We start from the raw sequence: 23,820 nt of genomic DNA, 5'->3' as shown, positions 1-23,820 counted from the left end.
TACATTGGATTGAATGTGTATATCTGAAATATAGAACCGTCAAATACATTATATTTAGCTAACATAAAGTAACACAAATATAATTAGGACAAGGCACAAGTACCCCTAAAGTATGACCGAAATTCCAAAAGCATTTTAACTAAGTTAAGATTCTATTACCCTCTAAACCCATGTTTGCCTAATTTGTTTACTTCTTAGCTTACGTGGTATTCAAACATCTCTTACGCACCTCAACTACGTGGAACCACGAAATATGTCACATAAGTCAAAAAATGTATAAAATTACAAAATAAATGAGTCCAAGAATAAATAAGATCTTATTTTAATTGAGATTTGTTTCTCAGGTTTCAATCATAATCTAAAGATAGTTGTGCTTTATTCCGATAATTTGATAAACTATGGTACATAATTATAAGGCTTAGGTCATCAGCGGCCCCTTAAAGTTGTCTGCATAATTTACTTAAACACCTCAACTAAGACTAGTACTAATTAAGCACTTTTACCTATACAAAAATCGTTTCTATTAGACATTTTTTTATAATCATAAAAAATGTGACTAGTGTGTGATACATTTGCGATGACGTGGCAAAATGACTAATTGAAAAATAACATTTGACATTGGGCCCAAAAATTATAAAAACACACACATTTAATATCCAATTTTTTAAAATTGAAAATGTTAACCTATTCTACCCCACCTTACCTAACCCTACCCTACCCCCCTTTCATCTTCATCTTCTTTCCCCAAAACCTTTATATATATATATATATATATATATATATATATATATATCATACTAAGAGTGAAGAAGAAAGAAAATTTTATTGGCGGTTATTCAACTCTACATCGATGATATTGATAGCTCCAAAATTCTTTCTTTCAAATTTTTTGATATCATTTTTGATAAATTTAATGAACACATATGAATTTGAGTAAAAAATTTTGTTTGAAAATTGTGATAAATAAATATCGTCTAACTTTTTGTATTCGTAAAAATCATTTATCTTCTTTCATCTTCTTCATATTTGTTCCTTATTTTTATGAGATTTGAAATAAATCATACAAAGACTTTATTTCAAATCAGAATCTTCATAGTTGATTTTCATTTATCGGAAGATATTAATTTTTTGTATATATAGAAAAAAGAAAACAATGTTAGAGATAAAATGAAGAAAGTTTTGTAAATTAAATTATGAAGAAGATGATAGGTAGGGAGTGGGGTGCTTTCCTTTTTTGAAAAATGTGTAACTAAAAGAAAAAAAATATTTTTTAAATTAATTATAATGCCAAGTGTCAATAAAAGAAATATACAAAAAATACATTGTTTTAAGTTTTTTCACGCGCTTCAGGAAAGTGCAATACACATTTTTGCCATATCAACATTTTGTGTATAATAGGTACATGTTTTGAACAATTTAGGTGTTCAATAGGTACAAGTCTTAATTGAGATATCTAAGTGGATTATGCGAACAACTCTGAGAAACAATCGATGACTTAAAGTTTAATTATAACCTAATAAATTAGCATAAAACAAAAGAAGAAGAGAGAGTGTGGTTCACTTTCGCTTGAAAGAGTTTGGCTACACAACTACCATTCCAATTTCCACCATTTTTTAAAAAAAATTATTTCTTGACTCCTTCCAATCTCAGCCTTCCTCTCTCCCTATCTCCACGTTTACTCATTTTTTTATTGAATTGGAGATCCATCCTCATTCTTCCATTATTATTCATTTTTAATTACTAAAGTATAATTTTTATATGCATATTTTTTTCCCAATAGCAATAGATGATAATCAAATTTATATGTCGTTCTACTTTTCTTTCACCAAGAACTTCATTTTTTAGCTCAAAACGTCACTTCTTCTCTTGCCGTCCGGTGAAACTCAGTTTCTGCCAAAATCAAGGTGACCCCTTTTTCTATTTTTCTATTTTTAGTATACCATTTGGTGAAAGTTTCAATCTTGCTCAAGTTTAATCAATTATTGTCATTATTTTAGGCAAATTGTCTAAGATTAGGTCAGCCTTTTCCATGTCTAACATCTTTTTTATGTGGATATTTTAGCAAATTGTCAAGGTTAGTAGGTAGTTGAGCTTGATTAGGCTTGGTGGGAGTCTATTAGCATAGTATTAGTCGTATACATGTAGTTTCTTGCTTTTGGATATCTGTTATAATCTGTTGTTATTGTGTTTCACTTAACACATTATTTCGTTGTTGTTACTGTTCTTATTGGTGAATGCTATGTACTGTGCTGATTTTGTTATTAATTGACATGTTTCTGAACTGTTGTATTTTCTTTTTCGTAGCTTTTTTGATTTGTTGCACTTGAGTCGAGGGTCTTTTGGAAATAACTTTTTTGCATATATGAGGTTAGAGGTAGGTGTGGAATTACACTGGGTATGTTGTTGTCGTCATCATCAAATATTTAGCTATATTTTAGTTTCTTTGATTGACCCTTTAGTGATTTTAACTTTGTGAACAAGTCTTAACCATTTTCTTTTTGTGAATATTTTAAGGCAAATTGACCAAGATTAGGTGTGGAATTATTAATCTAAATACAAGGTCATCAATGAGTTGCTCTGCAACTCCAGCAATGGCAAAGGAGAAAGAAATGGAACAAGTGGATAAAATATTAGCTGCAAAAGAGGATGACTATGGTGGGGTGACGGTTGAAATGACTAATGAGCCATTGGACCCTTCTGTCTTTGCTTCTTTGCTTAGAGCTTCACTTTCTCATTGGAGACAACAGGTAGTACAAATATACTCCCTTCAATTCAATTTATTTGTCTGGTTTTGACTTTATAAAAAGTTTAAGAAAGTAAAGAATACTTTTTGAATATTGTGAATTTAAACTAAAGATATGTAAAATGTATCGAAATGCCTTTTAATCTTGTGGTCTTAAACATGTCACTTGGAAAGTTAAAATTATAAAGTTTTCAAAAAAAGAAAGAGATATTCTTTTTGAAACGAACTTAAAAGGAAAGTGAGACAAACAAATTAAAACGGAGGGAATATTTGTTTATTGGGCCACTATTCAGATTCTATTTGTCAAATGTCACTGAACTCATAAAGTTAGTTATGTAAGATTCCCCTTGGTAGTGAATTTGAGCAAAGATATCTTCTTCTTTTTTGGGGGATCCAAATAAAGGTGGCGAATAAGTTGAGAAAGGAAGATTCCTTATCTTTTTCTCCTTCTTCTTAATCATACCATAAGTCTTAGTGGATAGAGTTATCTAAAACTGTGTGTGGGACGTAGCAAGTATCCAATGGAATAATTGAGGTCTGTAGAAGGTGGCCCAGGTTACCACTGTTGTAAAGATAGAAAGAGCTTTTTTCTGTGTATCAGGCCTACTTCATTGGAAATGTTGCAGGGTGTCTCTCCTCACTCAAAAATAACAATAAATTTGGCAAAAGGTTCTTTATCTTAAAATAGTAGTACTGCACCTAAGGGTGGGGCAAGTCCTTGGAGAATAGTGTTCATATTCCAACAAAGACTTATTTATATATGTCTAAGTTTTGGTGCACAGAATTTCTTGGTACATGTAGTGATGCGAGATAGCAGGTACTCGATAGAATAGTCGAGTGCGCGGAAGTTGTCCGGGCACAACAATTATTAAAGAATCATATAAAACTGTAGATGAGTTATTTTTCTTTCTTTTTCCCTTAATGGGTGGGTGGGACTGAGGGACTGCTCTTGAGTTGCCACATCTTCTGCAAAATCTAAATCTGGCAGGTTTGTTCTCTATGACTGCAAAAAGAAAAGAAAAAAGAACGTTCCTTTCATGCACATCTTCATTTGTTTTGCTCCTTAACATCTAACCCTTTTGTTTCTTGCTCGGGACATCTGAAATCACAAATTTAGGATTGTTATACAGTTTAACAGTGGTTGAAATGTAATTGCTTAGAAGTATAAGATGTACCCATTTTTTTGTCATGAGGCTATTAATTCAACATCACCTGAGCTGCTGTTATACATTATGTGTTGTCCATTGTGCATGCGGTGACTTCGACCTTGAAAAAATATTGTAGAACATTTAGTATACAATCTGCTGAACACCAGCTCATTCAGAGCTATAGAAAAAGGAACTGGTGTTTGAAAGATGTTGTGTAATTTACACTGCCAAATTCAGGGATTTATAATTGGGGTTTGTTTGGGTGGTGGTGGTGGTGTTACACTAGTCTATTAGAGAATAGAGATACCTATCTTTGAAAAGGCTGCTTGAGAGGAATCCTACGTCTACCTGAACTTTCCCAACTTTCACCTTGTTGGTGAGAGTTCAATTTCCCATCTTGTGTTCCTCTTCCCCTACCCCTTTTTTCAAAAAGAAAAATAGGCCGATTGTATTGCCATGATTAATTGGACGTCTAAATTTTTATAGCAAGATTTTGATTCATATTGCATCCTTGATGATAGGTGGACATATTTGTAGGGTAAAAAAGGTGTTTGGATCAAATTGCCTATTGAGCTTGTAATGCTTGTTGAACCTGCTGTCAAGGTAGGTTTGTTTCTTTTTATGGTGGTTGAATTATATTGGCTTGAATCGATGTCAATTTCTGATACAATTATCCTTTTGTTTTGCAGGAAGGATTTTATTACCACCACGCAGAACCAAAATACTTGATGCTTGTGAGTTGGCTGCCTGGAACTGCTAACACTATTCCAGCAAATGCTACACATAGAGTGGGTATTGGTGCTTTCGTAGTGAATGAAAGGAATGAGGTATGTTTTGGTGTTACTCCTTGTATTTTCGTCTTAAATGTGAATGAACTAGTTAACTTCCAAATTACTGAAGTACTAATAGAAGGGACAATAGTGCCAAAGACAAAAGCAGAAGATAGAAAGATTGAAGAAGACAGTCAAAGTAGGCAAAAGTTGTAGTTAGCGACTGAGCAAGTGTGTATAACTGTGTTAAGAAAGGAGAGTGCCTGAGATCTGTTAAAACTTGTATATGTCAAGGCTATACTCATGACTTGTTACTGAAACTAATGGTACCTTATCTAGTGAAATAGAAGTATATAGCCCCCAAGGCCTAGCTCGAGTGTCAAAAGGTGGAGGATTTGTGGCTTAGGTCATAGGTTCAAGCTCCACACCATGCAAAGCGAAGCCCAATATTTAAGTGGAGAAGGGTAGAGGGGCGGGCCCATTATCCACCGAGTTTAGAAGGCTGTGATTGGTCCAAAGGACGGGTCACAGGCAGATTTCTCAGTTATAAAAAAATAAATTAAAAAAATAGAAGTATATATAACATTATTGGCGTAATTTCCTTGCACACATTGGTTTTATCGAACTTATTGACCTTGTCAAGAAGGTGAATTCAGTGTGGAGTGTATGACGATATATTTTTGTATATACAGCATGTTACGTTTTCATACCTCAACCCAGTCTCTTGCTTGAATATTTTCTTTAAATATCATTTAGTATGTCAGACCACCTTACCCCACCTCCTGTCTGTTGGATACTTGCACCCTTTCTTTCTTCTTTTTCTTTTTCCTGGAGAAGGGTTTTACTTTCTCCTTGTACATCATTCAGATAGTATCCAGCTTACGTGCATTTCTATACTTATATACAGCTATCTGGCTATGTATGTATCACAACACATGTTGTTTTTTCTAAAAGAAACTTAAATTAAGGTATCATAGTGCATGTTAGTTATTGGAGTACTTGTAATAATTATTTTCTTAAAAATCTTAGGTGCTAGTTGTCCAAGAAAAGAGTGGACGATTCCGTGGAACCGGTGTGTGGAAGTTTCCTACCGGAGTTGTTGATGAGGTATGTGTAAATGAAAACTTCTATGCCATATAAAAAAGTCTAAGTAAAATAGCGGAAATCTAAAGCAAATGAGCTGCAAGAATATTTGCTATTATGTTGAATTTTTCATCCACAGGGTGAAGATATATCTGATGCAGCTGTCAGAGAAGTGAAAGAAGAGACAGGGGTGAGAGAGAATTCAGTTTTTAATAGTTTTTAAGTTTGACAAAACTAGTTATTCCAAATATTAGTTTTGATTTGGGATAATAGTAATAACACTCACTTACTTGGTATCCATTGATACAGGTTAATGCGAAGTTTGTAGAATTACTGGCATTCAGGTTCTCTTTCGCTGCCTTAAATGTACTGCATTCTTGATAATATGTACTTATATAGTGGTGTACTGGTGTCTATGCTTGTTCCCTTTTAATTTGAATGCCAACAACATAGACATAGTCATTGAGAATATCACGATGTTGCTTGTAAAGAAATGGATCTTGGGCCTAACTCAACCCCAAAAGGTAGCTTGTGAGTGGAGGATTGCCCAAGAACATTGGCTTCTCATCCCACAAATAGGGATTGCAATTTGGCGGGGCAGGGTGGGTTGCGGGTCTAGGCGGTTTTATGAGGGTTCAGACTTAATTTTAACTTTTTACATGTTATAAGAGTTATAGAACATTATTTATTAAGATAATATCTTTAAAGTTACTAAAATACTCGAGATAGTAAATTAAAATGCTTCAATTAAATTAATACGGTTTCTTACATGCGTTCTCAATTGACCTTTAAAAAATAAAATTCTAAGTTATTATCTATTAAATCAATACAACTTAATAAGAAAATGAATTTATTTTTATGAATTTCATTTTTAGCATCAAACTTACATCAAAAAAGGAAAATATTCGAAAATTTATGTGGGGCCGGTTGAAAAAAAAATTATGCGGGGCGGGTTAAAATTTTTGCGGGTTAAGGTCAACCTGCCCCGCCCCATTACCATCTCTACCCACAAACGATGTGGAAATCCCAACATTCTCCCTAATAGGACGACATTTGGAGCGCGAATTGCAAACAATGAATTAGGATGAGCCCGAGTCTCTCACCATGTAAAGAAATGGATCTTGAGCTAGCTTTTAAGCCTAACTCAACCCCAAAAATTAGTTCATGAGGTGAGGATTTTCCCAAACCATATAAAGAGATCACTCACTCCTTTGACCCTCCATGTGAGAGTCTTCATGCCTTTTCACAATTTGCTTCTTATCTCGATAAAGTTACTCAGAATCACTCCCCTCCCCTCCCTCAATCACCCCTAGAGCTAGACAGCTAGTGTGTGGACAATTTAATATGTGGGTCCAACACCAAATATGAAAATTGGGATGGGTTTTGCTCTGATACCATGTAAAGAAATGAATCTTTGGCCCTTTACCAAAAATAAGAAATGGATCTTGGGCCCAACTCAACCCCAAAACCTTAGCTTACGAGGGAGGATTGCCCAAGACAATATAAGGAGTCCATGTTCTCATCCCACATATTATTAAAAGCTACAATCTCTTGTTTTTTTACGTAAAAATATGAAACCTTATGTTGTCCTTACATGTTTGGTATGTTTATACTTGCTGCATTTCATGTGTATGAACAACGACTTAATTGAATTGCAGGCAAAGTCACAAGTCATTCTTTGACAAGTCAGATCTATTTTTCGTCTGCATGCTGCAACCTCTTTCCCATGATATCCAGATGCAAGAGAGAGAAATAGAGGCTGCCCAGGTACATGCTGTTCAAAATAATATTCTGGACTAGGATTTTCTATGTCAATGCTATTAAATAAATAAGGCATAATACATAAACGGACACTCAAATTTGATCTTAGCTGGCAAGCAAACACTCCAATTTTGAGAGGGCACATCTAGGCACCTCGACTTGGTTTCAATTGTCAACTAAACACTCCAATTCATCACATTGTGTCTTGTGGAGACCTAATGCTGACGTGGCACATAAATTTTATAGGTGTCTAAATGATCATTTGTAAGTTGGATTGTTCAATTGACAAAATGGAGATGAGTTGAGGTGTCTAGACGTGCATACTCAAAGTTGGAACGTTTACTAGCTAGTTGAGGTCAAGTTTGAGTGTCTGTTTATGTATTATGCCGATAAATAATGCTCTTTGACTTCACCATTTCAGCATTTCCCCTTTTCCCCTTCTCAGTCCATTAGAAGTTCCAGGAACCTGAACAAACAACATTTTTCCCTCCAAGCAATTCTTGTATTTTCTTTGGAATATTTTTAGCTGAATTCGTGTGGTTTTGCTGTTGGACAAAGTAATCAAGTAGAAACAGTTGACATGAGCTTTATTGAAGGTGAATGGAGGAAGTTAACATGGATCAATGTAACTTACTCTTGGAAACTTAATGTGTAAACTTTACTTATTAAAAAAGAACATGAGCAAGCTTGCACCTAAGGGTGCGGCGTAACGGTCTATTGAGTGGGTGAAAATCATAGGGGGCTGAGATTCCATTTTCGTTTTCTTCTCATTTACCTAAGTCCTGGTAGGTAGAGTTACATGGTGTCTATAGTGGTGGGAGATAGTAGGTACCGATTAAATAGTTGAGATGTTTGCAAACAGACATGGATACCACCGTTATAAAGTATTTTTTTTTTAAAAAAAAATTATGTGCAAACTTGTGAATGTATAAGTAAAGTTCATACGCGTCAAATAAGCCGTTCAGCACTGCACGCTCCAAGCTCGTGTTTTTTCTAAATACTTTTTGTTTGTCCTCTACTTGCAGTGGATGCCATTTGAACAATATGCAGCTCAGCCATTTGTCCAAGGACATGATCTTCTCAGATACATCTCTGACATATGCTCGGCGAAGATGGAGGGTAGGTATACAGGCTTCTCACCAGTTCCTACAGTAACCGGTTTTTCTGCAAAGAAAACCTACTTGTACATGCACGGCAATGTCAGAACAACCGGTAGCAGCAACGACCCCTAATATATGGATAGAAAGTTCGAGTCACCGTGACTTCAATGAAGTTTATAAAGGTGCAAGTCGTTTTTAGTATTGATGGAATAAACATGGGATCAAAAATGATGTGATGGAAACATTGGTTTTCAGGCTTACATTTTTGTATATTATACATGATTCTTCAAGTGTACATCAACAATTATTTGTGTATTCAAGTTTCTTTGATTGGCCTTGGCTCATGACAAGTATGCCTATTTGAAGAATGAGCCCGCGGCTCATAGTCCACTTGGTTAAGTAACCTATCAGAGTCGTAGTGAAAGCGAGTCTTCATAGAGCAATTGTCACCTTAAAAAGTAAGCCTTCTAAGGTATGTCAAGCTATTTGATTATGAATTATCTGTTCATGAATCAGATGTGCGATGGATCTCTTCCTGAGGATTGCTAAACGTTCAAATGAGGAAAGACTTATGGTGTATACACAGACATCCTGTAACGACCCGTTTAGTCGTTTTGAGCAACAAACTTCAATTCTGGAAAAACTGGCAGAAGCGACGGACCCCACGACGGATCGTCATGGGCACGACGGACCGTCGAGGGGGTCTCGTCCCAAAATACTTAGAAAATCTGAAATTGGGTACGGAGGATCAACTCTCTGAACTTTGTGACGGAATGGCAGGACGGACCGTCACAGGTGTGACGGACCGTCACAGACCCTTGGAGGAAATTTGGGTCTCTGAACTCTGCGACGACCTGCAGGACGGACCGTTGCAGGCACGACGGCCCGTCACAGGTTACGCAAATCCCAGGCAGAGTCGAATTTCTGGTGGAGTTTTAAGGTACGTTTTTGGACTATTCTTTCCTTAATTATAGACTTCGTGGGTTTATGTTAATAACTCATATTCTTGAGGGTTAAAAGAGGTAACCCTAAGCTAATTAGTGGGGTATTATTGCCACCTTTTATTCTTAGTTATATACTAATTAGGGTAAAAGAAAGAGGGGGGAATAAGAAAAATAGAAAGAACAAAGAGAGACAGAGAAAGGGAGAGAGAAACGATCGAGAAGAAGAGGAAAAACGCCAAGCTTTGAGGATTAACTTGCTTGATTTCAATTCTTCGGTGGAGGTAGGTTATGGTTTTCATGCTTTCATAGTAAACTCTTAATAGAGAATGATATGTATTGGTAGTATTGTAAACCCTACTATATGCTTAATTGTATGTTTGCATGAATATGATTATGTGATTGTGATAAGATAAGCATGATCAAAAATATTGAATTCCAAATCTTGAAAAGAAACTTTAATATACATTATTAATGATGATGCCTTGGTATAGAAGAAGGCTTGATGAATTAAAGTAATGGGATTGAGGATGCCTTGGTATAGAGAAGGCTTGATGATTTACAGAATGATATTAGTGGATCGGAGTGTCACGTTCCGACACATAGATTTAGTGGATCGGAGTGTCACGTTCCGACACATAGATTTAGCGGATCGGAGTGTCACGTTCCGACACATGTAGGGGATCGGAGTGTCACGTTCCGACACATGTAGGGGATCGGAGTGTCACGTTCCGACACATGTAGGGGATCGAAGTGTCACGTTCCGACACATAGAATTAGGGGATCAGAGTGTCACGAACCGACACAAGAGGAGGACAGATAAAGAATCTTGAAAGATGTTAATATACTCAATCTAACGAACATGATTCCCAAATGAGTATGGTATTGGGGCTTGAGTCCTCATGTGTGAATTTGATGGTACTTATTGATGATTATAGTACTTGTTGTTGTTACATGTTGAGTTTTATAGTTGATTTATGATAATACTTGATATATACTGTTCCCTATTTTGAGTTGGCCGATGATATCTACTCAGTACCCGTGTTTGTACTGACCCCTACTTTTATTGTTTTCTTCTTGCTTAATTGTGGAATGCAGCAAACGTGCCGTCATCTTCGACTCAACAGTAATTCAAGCCAGTCTCCGTCACACCGGATCTTCAGGGTGAGCTAACACTTCTAGCTTGGACTGGATCTCCTCCGTCACGTCTTGATGCCTTGAACCTCCGGCACGGACTAGCTTCTTATGTATTTTTAGCTTTTAGAATACTCTTAGTTTAGTCATTTGATTGTAGATGTTCTTGTGGTGATGACTTCCAGATTTTGGGGATAATGATAAGTTTTCGAGTTATAGAAGTTGATTATTGATTTTTATTAATGAGTTTAAGTCTTCCGCATTACTTTTTGTTGTTATTACATTGAAATGTTAAGGTAGATTGGTTGGTTCGCTCACATAGGAGGGTAAGTGTGGGTGCCAGTCGCGGCCCGGATTTGGGTCGTGACACATCCAGAGACAAGTAAGGGTGTAGTAATCGATGAAATGTTTTTAAGTCTGTTTATACAATTTCAATATGAGGAAAGACGTAATAAACGTTGAAATGCTTTGGGGCTAATATATAACTCTTAGATATATATATAAAATAAACAAGTAATCAAGTAAAATCAAATCTAATAAAAGAACAACCACTAATAGCAGTTATAAATTAAAGTGAGTACCTTGTACTATCAATTTTTTAGGAAACCTCGTTTGTCTCATCAACAAATTGATTGATAAAATAGACACAAACAAAGAAACGCTTATTAGACTTAGTACCCCTAAGGGCCCAATTTGATTTTCTAATCCTCGAGATGGCCCAGTTTTTTTTTCATTCAGTGTTTGATATTTGTATTAGGGCTGATTAAATCTGCATTTGCACATTGTGGATTCTATTTCTAGGGATGTTGACCCAATAATTTTTTTCATTAACAAAGACTCAAACTCGAAACTCTGATTAAAGATGAGAGAATCTCACATCACCCCACCACAATCAAGATATGTTCACCATAATAACACTCACTCGTTCATTTTTATTTGTCACTTTGAGCATATAATTTTTTCTTCTTATTTTATCATCAACATCAATTATTTATTTGCTAAATCAATTTTTCAGGACCTAAATCTATGTATCAATTAATATAAATATTGTGATAATTATTCATATTAATTATTGTTTGTTAATGAGCGCGTAAAATTTCGACTATATAAGTAGAAGTGAACGGAGGGAGTTTGTTATGTGGCAAATGGTGGACAGATATTTAGTCATTGTGGCTTTCATTGGAAAACGACTTTGCATTAACTTGGCCAAAAGTACTCAAATGTTGAAAAGGATGTGCAACAACCCTTTGAGTATCAAAGATCCAAAGTGGAAAAGTTTTGTTGGATCCAATTTATATACTAAATTATGTTAATTTTATTATGATTAAGTGATGATTTGATGTAAATTACGTAATAATTATTATGTTTAAAGTGATAAATATTAGGTAAAAAGGGATTAAACACATTCACTAATTACTTAGCAATTTACTTCCCTCTTAAGTTAACATAATGCATCAAGGTAAATCAAAATAGAAGCTACGAACTGTGACATAGTGATAATAAATATTTTTTTATTATTAATTAGACGTTTTAATTTTGAGTTTTTTTAGGTATAAAGTCATTTTTTTTGGGAGATGCTTTATCCTTTGATGTCGGAGGAGTGAATCTCAATTGCGAGCTCCAATACAAGTAGCAAATACTACACGAATTTATCAAATACAAACCTCAATTAGTATTTGATGGTACACGGTATACACTCTCTTTCTTAATTTAAAATTGGCATCAAACGACACTCCACACGGATAATTAAAGAAATTAAATTATTTTTTTTAAAAAAATAAGACAATAGTTAAAAAAATAAGGTGTTTCTGTTTCTTTGAAAACTAATTATCTAAACATGCTTCGAAATTAATGAGTAATCTCTATAGAAAAATTATTTAGGACAAATTAAGTTACCATGCGTCTTTTAACAATTGTTATTTAAAAACTTAATCTTTTCAACTTCGAAATATGTTTTAATAATAGTTGATAATGGTTAGATAAGAAAAATTATCTCGTATGTTCTTTTTTATTTATTATTGTCTCTATTTTTACGAGAATTTATCAAAAAATAATTTTCTTACATAGATATGATATTATACTTTTATTAAAATTTTAATAAATATAATTTAGCATAAATTTTGGTACAAGTAAGTTATTACGTGTTGTTAAACTTGATTAATTATGCATAAACACAAGCAATTAAATTAGTTTCAAATTCGTACACACACATTTGCTTTCACCTGTGCCTTTCTTTTACCGGCTATTCTGTGTGTTCCTCACTTCACTCATCTCGCAAAAACTCAATTATCCCGTAATAATCATAGAGAAAACACAAATACAAAAGCCAAATAAAATCTCAATTTTTTTTTAATTATAAATCTAGTTACTTCTTGTCCTTAATAATCATATATAGTGGTGGTGGGTGAAATGTATTAATAAAAACTATACAAAAAAAGAATCTTTTTTGTAGATTTGAAGTGGGTTTTTTGTGGGTGGTGTTAAAGATTCAAAAAAAATAAAAATGGGGAATGTTAATGGAAGAGAAGAAAACGAGGGCAATATCCCATCTGGGGTTGAAGGGGTTGATGGGATTGATTCTGGTGGGGTCCAAGATATCATGGCCGTTCATCAGGTTGATGGAGAGTTTATGGGTCAATCTCCACCGTCCAGTCCTAGGGCATCTCGTTCACCTTTGATGTTTAGACCTGAGGTGAGTTTGTTAACCTTTTTAGTATTGGAAATGTGGGGTGGAGGGGTTGTTTTATATCTTTTTTGTTTTGTCTTATTGTTCTTCATTTTTTTTTGGTTGTATTGATATGAAGTGGTTCGTGTAGCTGGATTTGAGGTATATTTGTTGCTTATGTAGGTGTAAAGTTCAAATCTTTTTTATGTTTAATTGGTTGAAACAAGTTTGGGATCGCCTGTTGTTGTTGTGCTTGTTTTAGTGTAATGTTTTAATCTTTGTCTATCTAATTGATTGGAATGAAGTGGGTCCAAATGAAGCGAATGAATATTGAGGATTCATGTAGCTGACATCAACTAGTTAGGATTTGAGGCATATTTGGTGTTGTTTCTTATGTAGGTGTAAAGCTCAAATCTTTTTCAGTTAATTGGTTGAAACTAGTTTAGGATTGCAGCGTAGTTGTTGTTGTTAACAATCTTTGTCTATCCAATTGCTTGGAATGAAGTGGATTCAAATGAAGCGAATAAATATTGAGGATCCATGTAGCTAACCTCAACTAGTTAGGGATTTGAGGCATATTTAGTGTTGTTGCTTATGTAGATGTAAAGCTCACATCTTTTTCTGTTAATTGGTTGAAATTAGTCTCGGATCACGGTGTAGTTGTTGTAATTGTGCTTGACTAGGTGTAACGTTTTATCGTTGTATATCTAATGGTTGGGAATGAAGTGGATTCAAATTAAGCGAATGAATATTGAGGATTCATGCAACTAACCTCAACTAGTTAGGATTTGAGGCATTTTATTTGTTGATTCTTATGTAGGTGTAAAGTGATCTTTATAATGTTTAATTGTTTGAAACTGGTTTGGGATTGTTGTTTAGGTGTAAAGTTTTAATAGTTGTCTATCTAATTGCTTGGAATGACGTGTTTTCAGATGAAGCAATTCATGTAACAGACCTCCATTAGTTAGGATTTGAGGCATATTAGATGTTGATTATGTAGGTGTAAATGATCTTTTTTCTGTTCAATTGGTTCAGATTTGTTTGTGATCGCATGATGTTGTTGTTATGCTTTTTTAGGGGCAAAATTTTAATTTTTTCTATCTAACTGGTTGTGCCATATAGTGAAGTGGGTTCAAATGAAGCAAATGAATAATAAGGATTCATATAACCGACCTCAACTAGTTAGGAGTTGATGCATATTAGTTCTTGTTGCTTATGTAGATGTGAAGTTCAAATCTTTTTTCTCTTTAATTGGTTGAAACTTGTTTGGGATCGCGGCATAGTGGTTGTTGTGCTTGTTTAGGTGTAAAGTTTTAATCTTTCGTCTTTCTAATTGCTTGAAGTTTGTGGAATCAGGTAGGACATAGACTGGATCTGTTTTGTGGTACATGCATGAATGGTGTACTGTGCTATAGATGGTTGGATCTGAATAAAGGTCATTTCTTAAAATTGCTGTACTTTTGGGAAAAACTTCTAGTTCTGCAGTCTGATATCTGAATTGTTTTTGAAATGTTAAGGCTATCTGATCGTAAAATTGTATCTTTTTCTTAAGTTGATTTAAACTGAAACTTTTTAGCATTTCACACATGAATGTTGCTACTATGCAATTGATGGTTATAGATCTGAATGAAGATCATTACTTTAAATTGCTGGTATTCTTTTTGATGAAAACTATCTTCTAAAATCTGAATTGATTTTGAAATGTGAAGACTTCCCATTCACCTTTGTTGTTTCGACGTGGGGTCAGTTGCTACCCTTTGCATTCTTTCTCAGAAATGAGGGTTGAAGGGGGTAGTATTTCTATCTTCCCTTCTTTTATTTGTTTTTCAAAATATTTTTGAGTATTAGAGTGATATGGGTCAAAACAATATGAAATGAGTGTGAGGACTTATATAACTGAACCGAAGTAGTTTCTGATTGAGACGTTAGTGTTGTTGCTGATTGCGTAGGTAGATTTAGACTGAGAGTTATTTGTGGTTCATATTCAAACTGTGGACAATTAGCTCTGAATAAAGGTTAACTTTAAATTGCTGTAAATTTTTTGATGATAAGTGAAAACTGTTTTGTAGTTCTGAAATCTGAATTGTTTTTGAAATGTTAAGTTTTTTTTTCTTTTTTTGAAACGTTAAGGTTATAAGCTCAATTGGTTTATTCAAAATAAACCTTTATACATCAGTACTACATGGTTTATCTGGATTGCTTCCTTAAGAGATTGCTAAACTATGTTTTCCATTTTCTGAAGTTCGTCTAATGTCTCATGTTGATTTATCTGAAAAGAGATGATTTGTATGACCGACATCATTTGGTTTTCAAATGTCTGCCCAGATGCCAGTGGTTCCTCTACAGAGACCTGATGAGGGGCATGGCCCAAGCATTTCATGGTCACAAACCACCTCAGGTTATGAGGAACCTTGTGACGAGCAAGGAGTTCCAACACTTATATCTTGGACTCTTGATGGCAAAGAAGTTGCTGTGGAGGGATCATGGGATAATTGGAAGTCAAGGTTATAAGTTTTTCTCTTCCACGTTCTACAGCAAAAAGACAATTTCCTCATCCATGATCTCTATTTTGGTGTTAAGGTTGCAAGTTTAACGTTGAAGTTTCAAACTCTTTCCAGGATGCCTCTGCAAAAATCAGGGAAGGATTTCACCATTTTGAAGGTGCTTCCTTCAGGGGTATACCAATATAGGTTTATAGTTGACGGACAATGGAGGTGTTCCCCTGACTTGCCATGTGTTCAGGATGAAGCAGGGAATACTTACAACCTTTTAGACATGAAGGTACATTTGCCATCCTGTTTTTTCTTTTTTCAATTTTTTTCATCCTGTTGTCATGGTTGTTACTACATTTTCAGTAATCCATTGAATTCGAAGTCTAGTTTTATTTTGTACGGTTTCTTCGAGGCTCCTGAAACACATTACTGGATATAATATGTTAGTCAAATTAACTTCACCAAGTTAAGCTGTGTTGTCTATAAAACGTGGGAGGAGTGTGATTGCCTGATCGGAAACTTCATGCTTCTTCATGAAACAAGTTTTTGTTAGATCTGTGTGCTTAATCCGGTAATTTGCGACACTTTAGAGAGCTAGCCTACATGTAATAGGTAGTGTCTGCCTTTTATACTCACATCTCAAATATGAAAGATGACTTCAAACATGATGAGACTGAGACACTTCTGAATGGAGCTCCTTCTGAATGAGTTATTTCTTCATGGCTCGTTTTTATACATATAGTTTTAGATAATTGGAATTAAGACGTTTTTGAAATTCTGTTTGGCTCCTCATGGATTGCACTTATGCCTGTGATCTTCGGCTGTCTAAGAATTTGACTTTTAAAAATGATATGGAAAAAGATTTTACGTGTCTGCTGGTTGAATCTCTGCTGAGTTTTGCTTTATCTTAGACTGAAACTTAGCTTTCACTCAAGTGTCTAGTCTGTTCATGTCTGTGTGATAGAAAATATGGTGAGAGATCATTAAGTCAATGCCTGAATATGTCCTTTGTTTTCTTAAAGAAGAATCATAGGGAATTTTACTAAGAGTTCTTTTGAATTGCATCCATTACATTTTTTAAAAGTCATTATGTTGCTTAAAGGACATGTTAACTCATTTACCTTTAAAGAGAAGTTCTAGTCTTTGATGGCCATATGGTATGGCTAATGCCGTGGGTGTTCTCCAATAATCTCTCTCTCGTCGAGTCACTGTATCCAGTGTAAACATTTTGACATCTTCAATTTTCTCCCATAACGTCTATCTTAATTTGTGTTATTTTTTTATTATTTTGTGCTTCTGCATAGAATATGTGTAAGAATTTTAAAATCTTTATTGTGCTATTTTATGTTTTTTGTGTAAAACTAGAATACCTTCTCATTTTTCTTTATGGGGGTAAGTCGTTTGAATGGGGAAAGCTGTTAAGTGTTGATACCCGTTTCTTTTAGATTCAAAGTGAAGAGATGAACTTTTTCTTTGGTGAAATTTGTTCTTTAGTGCCTTAAGCAGCCTAACCTCGGTGATTATTTTCAGGGGCGTATAGCTGTGACTGATACTTTTCCACTTTAGATCCATATTTTCTTCTCTGTTTCTTCTCCGTTCAGTATTGAAATCATGGCTCTTCACACGGTTTGCCTGCAAGCAAATGGCCACAAACCTATTCTTTTCTAGTCATCTTTCATTCTCATCCACCAAATCTTGGATGGCTTAGGCAACAAGCAGGGTATATTTACACATTTTTCACATATTGATTTGTTGCAATTTCATTACAGGCCTGTAAACCTTTTACGCATACAACATAACCCCAACATCCACTTTGCAAAGTGAATTCTTGGCTGTTTACGAGTCCTTTAGTTTCTGTAATTGTGTGATTCCCTTTTTCACTTTGATGCCCATAACTTGATTTGTTTCTAGAGTAGATATTCATGTTAGATTAAAGGGCATTCGAGCACTTCGATGAAAACTAATCACACTTGTGGAGTAACGGTTAAATATGCAGCAAAAGAAACATGATCCGCTCCAACTCTTATTTATATTTTAAACACCAGCACTCTCGACCCAATGGTGGAGGAGCCACCTTATGCTAAGGGGTGTCAGCCGGAAAATTACACTGTTTAGTTTGGTCAAAATTCTAGTTTTATGTATATATACTATAGGTTGACTCCCCTTATTTTCTATGTGTCTACTTTCTTTTATATTGTGACACCCTTTAGTAAAATTCCTGGCTCTGCCACTGTCTAGACCCTCTTCAGGGACAGTTCTTTCCTAGACTATCCCACCTTTATGGCGTGGTTCAACCAACCTTTGGTTGGATTCGAGTCAAAGGGAGCAGAGTGAGAGAGTTCCACCAGCGGCTCCTAGATAGGTGAGTTCTGAAGGGCAGGGTTTACCCTATCAGAAAGAAAAAGTACAAGCATGATACTCGACTTTGTTGATGACACGGGGTGTTCTACAATTAGTTTTGGCTAAACCTTTCTTGAATGAATCATCTCAGTCTTATTCAACTTGCTAAGTTTTCCAGATGGGCATATCACTCGCCATATCAATGTTTTTTTCCTTTGCATTGACGTGCTATATCTTGACAAAGTTGTGTCCTTACTAACTGATGCAATGTGCAGGATTACGTTCCAGAAGACATCGAAAGCATTTCTGGTTTCGAACCTCCTCAGTCCCCTGATTCCAGCTACAACAACTTGCACCTTGTATCCGAGGACTACGCTAAGGAGCCACCCGTGGTCCCACCCCATCTACAGATGACTTTGCTGAACGTTTCTCCATCTCACATGGAAATTCCACCTCCGCTTTCAAGACCTCAGCACGTGGTACTTAACCATCTCTACATGCAGAAAGATAGGAGTACCCCTTCTGTGGTTGCACTCGGTTCAACTAACCGGTTCCTGTCCAAATACGTTACTGTGGTTCTTTACAAGTCAATACAGAGGTGAAGATTTCGATCAACTTGTCTTTACAATAGTCTTAAATAACTCGAGTACTCGTAGCTCAATATTAGAAGTCAAGTTGGTTCATGTTTTCTGCAGTTAAAAGGCCAAAAAGAGAAGAAGAACAATAGAGGTAATGTTTAGAAGTTTATATTGTAGCAAAGCTTGATTGTCACTTCATTTACTTTTCCATCTCTCATTTGCCCCTTTTTTCTTCTTTTAACATACAATTTGATCAATTCCAATTCTTTTTCTTTCTTAATCTTATGAACTACATCTTATATGACTTTGCTTTCTTTGATATTGCTCTATATGATCTACGCCGATCGTAATAATATATCTAGTGTGATCTTACAAATGAAGTCTAAGAAAAGTCGTGTCGTGGTTGTGTTGTGGAGTAGCTGAGTTGTATTTCTCAAAAGAGAATGTACAAAGTTTTTGGCATAGTACATCAATGACCTCTTAAATTAATAAATTCGAATCATGAATCGAATATTTAGATATATAATAAAATATTTGTATTAAACACTTTTAATTTTAAATGTCTTTCTACATGACATTTCAAATACTCATTATACATTTCAATTAGTTACATTCATACATTATCTTTACTTGAAAAATTTATCAGGTTTTACTGCTTATTAAGATTAATGTGTATTACTAAAAGAAATGTCGTAATGAACGTTTGAAAATATATATATAAAAAAAAACTTAAAATTAGAATTAAAAGTATTTGATAGAAAAAAACTTATAACGTTCAGATACTTAATTAAAATAAATTATAATTTAATTTTTAAATACAGTTTACTCACAAATTTTAAAGGCATTTAATGATAAGTACTCAAGCCAACAACTTTATTTAACTTATGTCGATATGAAAAAGACCAATGGGCCATTAGTATTAATTATTTCAGAGCTTTACAGTAAATTGATTCAGACATTACATTACCTATTGCAATCGATTAAAATTAATTGAGTCGATAAATTTTATATATAAAATAATTATGCGGAAAAAAATATGTTTATATTTTCTAAATTTATGTTATTTACACTTAATAAGTAATAAAGTCTTGTTTATTATCCAATATATAATTTGATATTATCAATATATCTCGTCGGTATAAATTCGTCCCACGTAATTTTTTTTTGATGAAGATCGCAAGAAAAATAAAACATATATATTAACATGAACAGTATTATGTGTATACACCGACAAACAAAAATATGGGGTAGTATATATTTTAAAAAATTGGAATCTATTATGTTCAATGATACTAAACTTTTTTCAAGTTCTTTATACTTTTTTTTTGAAAAAGAAACTTTTTCTTTTTTTTAATTAAACTTATTTTTCTTATTTACTAGAATATATACGTATAACTTCAATGCTTCAAAGCAAAAAGTTGGATATAATTTTAAATTTAAAAAATATTTAAATTATATATCGGGAATTTTTAATAAGTATTAATAATGCATTATAGTTTATGATATCGAGTTTACTATTAATTTTTTTATTAAGTACTAATTAATATTTATCATAAAGTATATTTATATTTCATATAAAGTGACTTAGCTTGATTGTGTAATAAATAATATTTACCTCGATGTATGAAACTTAATATTTTTAAAATAAAACTCTTTCTCAATTATTATTTTTTAATTTAAAGCTAATTACATGTGTCCATAATAAATTATATTCAAACTTTTAAGGATTGTAACGGATTGAATAAGAATTTTTTTATTCTTCGGCAAGTACTAGGTATAAAAAACTAAATTCTAACTCTCACAGAGAGAGTTTGTTGAAATAGACCTCATATAACAACACAAATCTAAATTAATTATATTTCAATCTACAAATATCAGTTATTATATTTTGCTAAAAATTGATTCTTTGTTTGTTATTATCTAACCAAATTCAATTTTCTCTCGGCACTTTTGGATAGGACGATAAAAACTATCAAACTAAAAAACAATAGAAATAAAGGAAATTTCCGGTGAAGCGGTGAAATGCTATAAAACGAAAGCATCTAACAACAAATTATACTTTGAGAACTTAACTTTTGGAATGAGACCTCCCATGTGCAATGAAGTTCAAGCCTTTATTTTGGTACTAGAATTCTGTTATCTGTACAGTCCAAAAAGTGACAAAATGTGATAATAATATTCGTTTTAATAACTTTAAGAAAAATCATGAATTTTTGGGAAGGAGATAAAAGAATAAAATTAATTATACTTTATTCCATGGCCATGTCGTTAAAAATTTTAAAAACTCTTTTTAGATATCTAAATAGATAGAGCGGAAAAAGATGTCATTAAATGAAGAGAAAATTATATAAAATAGTAAACTAATAACCTAAATTAAATAGAATAGCTAGGGTTTGATTTAATTGTGCTCCATAGCAAATGTTATCTAAAATTTGCCAGCGTCTCTCTCCCAGGAATCTCGCTCGCCACTCTCCATTCTCGCTCGCCTCTCTCGCTTTATACGCAGAAGTGTATAATTCTGTTTCTGTTTTATATAAAGCGAGAGAAAATTGTATATACACATGCAAAAATGTATATCTTCGTGTTATACACTTAATTATACAATTTACAAACATTTTACTTCAAAAATTGCAGAGAAAAAGGCCAACGAATTATACAATTGTGAATTATACGCAGTGAAATACAATTTTCTCTAGTTTTATACAACAGAAGTGTATATATTGTGTTTTTGTTTTTGTATAAAGCGAGAAAAACATATATCTTTTTGCTATAAACTTATAATTATGCAATATACATACATTTTAATTCGATTCAACTAATGCAAAGCAAATTATACAATTGCAGCGGAATAGGCTAGCGAATTATACAATTTAGGCCAGCGAATTATACACTTGTATATGTATAGCGAATTATACAGTTTTTATTTTTGCTATGGAGCACAATTATGCAAAGTTTGCTATATTATACAAATATGAATTTTTTGTTTGCTATGTGAAAGTTGCTCATAAATGAATTCGTTGAATGCTATTTATATATAAGTTTTTTTGACTTTTTATTTATTGTTGGAATTACTTAATTATCCTTTCTGTTTAGTCTTATTTGTTAACTATTTTTAAAATATAATGCCTTCTTTTATTTATTACTTTTATTATATAAAGAAAATATAATTATTTGTTATTTTATACTCAACAATAATTGAGATGAGAAAGAAAGGGATAAAAACACTCGATGAATGCAATTTATGTGTATAGTTCAGTGTCTTCTTATTAATTATTGAAATTACTTTATTATCGCTTCTATTTAATTTTATTTGTCCATTTTTTAAAAAAATTAAATACAATTATTTCTTTTATTTATTACTTATATATATGTGTGTGTGTGTGTATAGTTCAGTGTCTTCTTATTAATTATTGAAATTACTTTATTATCGCTTCTATTTAATTTTATTTGTCCATTTTTTTTAAAAATAAAATACAATTATTTCTTTTATTTATTACTTATATATATATATATATATATATATATATATATATATATATATATATATATATATATATATTGTACTCGACAATAATTGTTGAGAATGAAAGACATAAAACGTATTCGACGACTGCGATTTATGGTAAAGTTCGGTGTCTTCTTATTGATTGTTTGAAATCATTTTATTTTTATTTGTCCACTATTTTAAAAATATAATTATTTCTTATTATATAACGAAAAGATAATTTATTTTTTATTTTATACTCGACAATAATTAAGTTGAGAAAGAAAGACACAAAACACATTCGGCGAATGTAATTTATGTGTAAATTTCAGATTCTTCTTACTTTTTGTTGAAATTACTTTATTACCCTTTTATTTAATTTTATTTATCCACTATTTTTAAATATATTTATTTCTTAAACATCACTTTAATCATATCAACAAAAATAATTTTTTATTTTATTTTATACTACTAAACATTAATTACTTTTTTTTACGAAAATCTTAATATTCAATTAATTAGTTACCTAATATTTCACTTTATCAATGAATATTCAATACTCCAAATTATTAATTCCTTTACAAATTTTCTTTTCTCTACCCATAATTTTATTTTTTATCTTCTAAAAATAGTTCATGACTTCATGGTATAAGTTGATGATAAGAGAGTAGAAGAAAATGGAATTTCAAGTTAAGCACACAAGAAATAGTAAAAGAATCCTCTAGAATACCTAGTCATAATAACATTTTTTTTTAATTTTTATTTGACGTTAGATACCTACTTTAGATTTTCAATTAATTAATTTGTATCATGTAAGACCTATAGATATATATCACATTTTTGAATAATTACAATAACATCGTCATATTTTGCGTTTGAGACTATAGAATATATGTAGATCTTATCTCAATCTTAGAGATAGCGAAGTTGTTTCGAGAAGATCCCGACTAAAAAAAACAGTCAGAAAATGAATTAACAAAAAAGTAAAAGCATAACAAAACATTCTTAACAATAACCACACCAAGATAATATGATTATTGAATTACAAGAAACAACAAATAATAACAAAAATTGAAAGACAAGAAACTACATGAAAAATATTACGATTGATCGTATGAACGAGTAGCGCGGCAACTCACTACTACGTACTAACCCTTTACTCTAATCTATATATTTCAGAACTTTCTATTTAAGGTCATGTCCTCGTAAGCTAAAACTGTAACATGTTGAATTGTCTGAACACATCTTTCCAATATTTCTTTGATCGACCTCTATCTCTCTTAAAATCATCTATAACCAACCTTAACTTCCACGCTTTCACTCAACTTTCATACGTCTTCTTTTCATATGCATGAACAATCTAAGCCTCACTTTCTACGATCTTCTTCCTTGTTATTAAAGAAAATTTTCTAATATAAAAATAATTACATATTTTTATAATTAGTATTCAAATCGAAGCATTGAAAGGTATTTAAGATCAATTGACCATACTACGCAAATCTCAAGAACCACAAAATAAGGTTAGTTATAACAAGCATGTGGGGTGCAAATTCCATTATTACACTAACCAAACTAAAGCTT

At 32.9% G+C, this 23,820-nt stretch overlaps 2 protein-coding genes across 9 annotated transcripts; both read left to right on the top strand.

Moving 5' to 3' along the window:
* Positions 1 to 1,537: 1,537 nt before the first annotated feature.
* Positions 1,538 to 10,923, top strand: LOC101245949 (nudix hydrolase 2). 7 transcript variants are annotated; one of them, XR_011221464.1, is made up of 10 exons: positions 1,538 to 1,904; positions 2,515 to 2,747; positions 4,429 to 4,494; positions 4,581 to 4,718; positions 5,691 to 5,768; positions 5,884 to 5,934; positions 6,054 to 6,088; positions 7,403 to 7,511; positions 8,531 to 8,787; positions 10,645 to 10,923. XR_011221464.1 is itself a non-coding variant. In XM_010323086.4 (10 exons), the coding sequence occupies exons 3-10, from the start codon at positions 2,568 to 2,570 to the stop codon at positions 8,735 to 8,737; spliced, it is 864 nt and encodes a 287-aa protein (XP_010321388.1). In that variant the 5' UTR covers positions 1,765 to 1,904; positions 2,305 to 2,374; positions 2,515 to 2,567; the 3' UTR covers positions 8,738 to 8,949. The 7 variants fall into 7 exon arrangements, 5 of the variants coding, with proteins under 5 accessions (XP_004239814.1, XP_069154666.1, XP_010321388.1 ...); XR_011221465.1 differs by lacking the exon at positions 10,645 to 10,923 and adding an exon at positions 9,122 to 9,332; XM_010323086.4 differs by lacking the exon at positions 10,645 to 10,923 and adding an exon at positions 2,305 to 2,374 and having other exon boundaries at positions 1,765 to 1,904; positions 8,531 to 8,949.
* Positions 10,924 to 12,850: 1,927 nt separating this feature from the next.
* On the top strand, positions 12,851 to 19,035 carry Sip1 (SNF1-related kinase complex anchoring protein SIP1). Of its 2 annotated transcripts, XM_010322989.4 has the most exons (5): positions 12,851 to 13,372; positions 15,671 to 15,849; positions 15,964 to 16,126; positions 18,453 to 18,775; positions 18,873 to 19,035. In XM_010322989.4, the coding sequence occupies exons 1-5, from the start codon at positions 13,184 to 13,186 to the stop codon at positions 18,874 to 18,876; spliced, it is 858 nt and encodes a 285-aa protein (XP_010321291.1). In that variant the 5' UTR covers positions 12,851 to 13,183; the 3' UTR covers positions 18,877 to 19,035. The 2 variants fall into 2 exon arrangements, with proteins under 2 accessions (XP_010321291.1, NP_001234538.2); NM_001247609.2 differs by having other exon boundaries at positions 13,184 to 13,372; positions 18,453 to 19,035.
* The last annotated feature ends 4,785 nt before the right edge of the window (positions 19,036 to 23,820 follow it).

This window comes from Solanum lycopersicum, chromosome 5 (assembly GCF_036512215.1).
Source record: "Solanum lycopersicum chromosome 5, SLM_r2.1".
Taxonomy (NCBI): domain Eukaryota; kingdom Viridiplantae; phylum Streptophyta; class Magnoliopsida; order Solanales; family Solanaceae; genus Solanum; species Solanum lycopersicum.
Note: the sequence above shows the minus strand (reverse complement) of the source record. Positions and strands in the feature narration are given on the sequence as shown.